Source organism: Carlito syrichta, unplaced genomic scaffold (assembly GCF_000164805.1).
Source record: "Carlito syrichta isolate Samal-C Ts95f unplaced genomic scaffold, Tarsius_syrichta-2.0.1 Scaffold304014, whole genome shotgun sequence".
Taxonomy (NCBI): Eukaryota; Metazoa; Chordata; class Mammalia; order Primates; family Tarsiidae; genus Carlito; species Carlito syrichta.
In genome coordinates this window covers 31,870-34,170 of record NW_007248110.1, presented here as the reverse complement: position 1 = coordinate 34,170, position 2,301 = coordinate 31,870, and the positions used below count along the sequence as shown (strand labels likewise).

At 44.9% G+C, this 2,301-nt stretch overlaps 1 protein-coding gene across 2 annotated transcripts in view; it reads left to right on the top strand.

Annotated features, from left to right (window-relative positions):
* The window catches only part of CHFR (checkpoint with forkhead and ring finger domains), a 33,398-nt gene that overhangs the window by 28,623 nt on the left and 2,474 nt on the right, over positions 1–2,301 (top strand). For both annotated transcript variants that reach the window (XM_021713054.1, XM_021713053.1), the window contains 2 exons: positions 848–955; positions 1,401–1,473. In XM_021713054.1, the coding sequence (XP_021568729.1) occupies positions 848–955; positions 1,401–1,473 (181 nt within the window). The remainder of the gene's footprint in view (positions 1–847; positions 956–1,400; positions 1,474–2,301) is intronic.

Here is a 2,301-nt window from a genome sequence, read left to right as displayed (position 1 = left end):
AAAGCTGAGGCAGAAAGGATCACCTGAGTCCAGCAGGTCAAAGCTGTGGTGGCTGTGAAGTGTGCCACTGCACTCCAGCTTGGGTAACAGAGTGAGACTCCAACTCAAAAAAAAAAAAAAAAAAAAAAAAAGAAAAAAGACAAAAGAAAAGTGTCAAAGAAATCACTTTCTTTCCAAATCTTAATTGCTTTAATTAATTCTAATTCAATGAAGCATTTGCATAAAATTTGAGTTTTAAGTCCAAAATCCAGCTTCATTGTCTACCTAGTGATAATTTTCCTGACTTATGGGAGGAAGTAGAACAAGGTGAGGATATTAACTGTAAGAAGTAATGATCAATATTATTGTGGTCCTCAGGGTGTTCCCTCTAAATGATAGCTCTAGTTCTGTCTATAAACTACCACTCACCCACAAACTACAGTTTCAGAAGGCAAATGTACTTTATTTATTTATTTATTTATTATTTTTTCTTTTTTTTTTGAGTTGGAGTCTCACTCAGTCGCCCAGACTAGAGTGCAGTGGCCGCTCCCGGCCACTGCAGCCTTGACCTGCTGGGCTCCGAGGATCCTTCTGCCTCAGCCTTCCAAGTAGCTGGAACTACAGGTGCGTGCTACCACGCCTGGCTAATTGTTTTTTTTTTTTGGATTTATTGTAGAGATGAGGTCTCTCCAAGTTACCCAGGCGGGTCTTTTGCTCTTGTTCTCCAAATGTTTAGCCCGTTGTCCCTGCTCCATTTATGGATCGATGCATTAGTTTCCAACTAGTGTGATATCTCTGTATTCTGCTGTCGGGAAGATGATGTTGCCAGGTCACTGGCAGTGTCTGCATGATACCACATTCCTTCCAGATTACAGAGTCACTGGAAACACAGTACTGTGTTACTGCTGTGGACTACGCAGCTTCCGAGAGCTGACCTATCAGTATCGGCAGAACATCCCTGCTTCTGAGTTGCCAGGTGAGGAACCCTCCTGCCCACTTAACCCCAACTCATTCTACCTGAATTGGCTTCTGCACTCCCTTCTGAACAGACACACCACTGGGGCCTGGCTCCGTGTTCTCAGCAGGAGTCGGCCTCAACCAGGAACGGACAGGCTCTGCAGGCCGTTTATCTCAGGGCTGTTTGCCATTAGTCATCAGGCAACGTGGGTTTCGGAAAGAGATACATAAAGACATCTGATAGATTACTGGAGTGATTTCATTTCCTAATTTAGGTTTTCAGTTAAACGTGTTTTTTCCTTTCCTGAAGTCTTAGGATAGTCCAAGGAATCTAGTTACAAAGGGTGACCAGATGCTGTGCATTTCAGCTGCAGCTGCTCTCTTTGGGCCTCTACTTAAGTTCAGCCGGCTGAGTTGGTGTGTGTGATCTGACAGATATATGTATGTTTTGTTTCTTTTTCTAGTGGCTGTAACAACCCGTCCTGATTGCTATTGGGGCCGAAACTGCCGCACTCAGGTGAAGGCTCACCACGCGATGTGAGTGAGGCTGGGGGACACCTGTGTCAGCCGCAGGCCCTCAAGGCTCGAGGCTCAGGAAGCCGACCAAAATAGTCAACTGTCTGCTCATAAATATGCCAAAACTAGTCTTTATGCTTCTATAAAGTCACATAGCATATAAAATAGCATCTTCATTTAGAAATTCTGTTCGTCCTCTGTTACACCATTTCATGAAACGTTCACCCCTGTCTTTCCTCACTGTGTCTTGGTGGCTAGAGTCACTTTACATGTCATCTGACAGCCTCGGGGCATGCCTTGCTGTTTGAGGTTCACTGCTTCAGAGTCAGTGATTGTGGTGACAGAGAACTACAATCCCAGGCCTTAGGTCCCACTTACTTGACAACTGCATAGCTGGGTTTTTCATTCATACTGTAGAGCAGACTTTTGTAACTTTGTCAACCTCACTATGGTGTCTTTCATGTGGTCTTTAAAAGATGTTTATAGTGACAGCCACATGGCTCAGGGAGGCCATAGGTCAGGAGTCATCTCTTAGGGGAGGTGATCACTATAAATCACTCCCACTCACTTGTGGTTCCAATTAAAGTAATTGAGAGAGTGCCCTCAGGACTCCAATAAAGGCAACTCCGCCTTGCTTGGGGTTTTTTTGTTCTTGTTGTTTTGTTTTCTTTTTGAGTAGGAGTCTCACTCTGTCGCCCAGGCTGGAGTGCAGTGGCATGCTCATGGCCACTGCAGCCTCGGCCCTTCAGCCTCAGCCTCCCAAGTAGCTGGAATTACAGGCTCATGCCACCATGCCTGACTAATTTTTTTTTTTTTTTTTTGAGTCGTAGTCTCATTCTGTCACCCAGA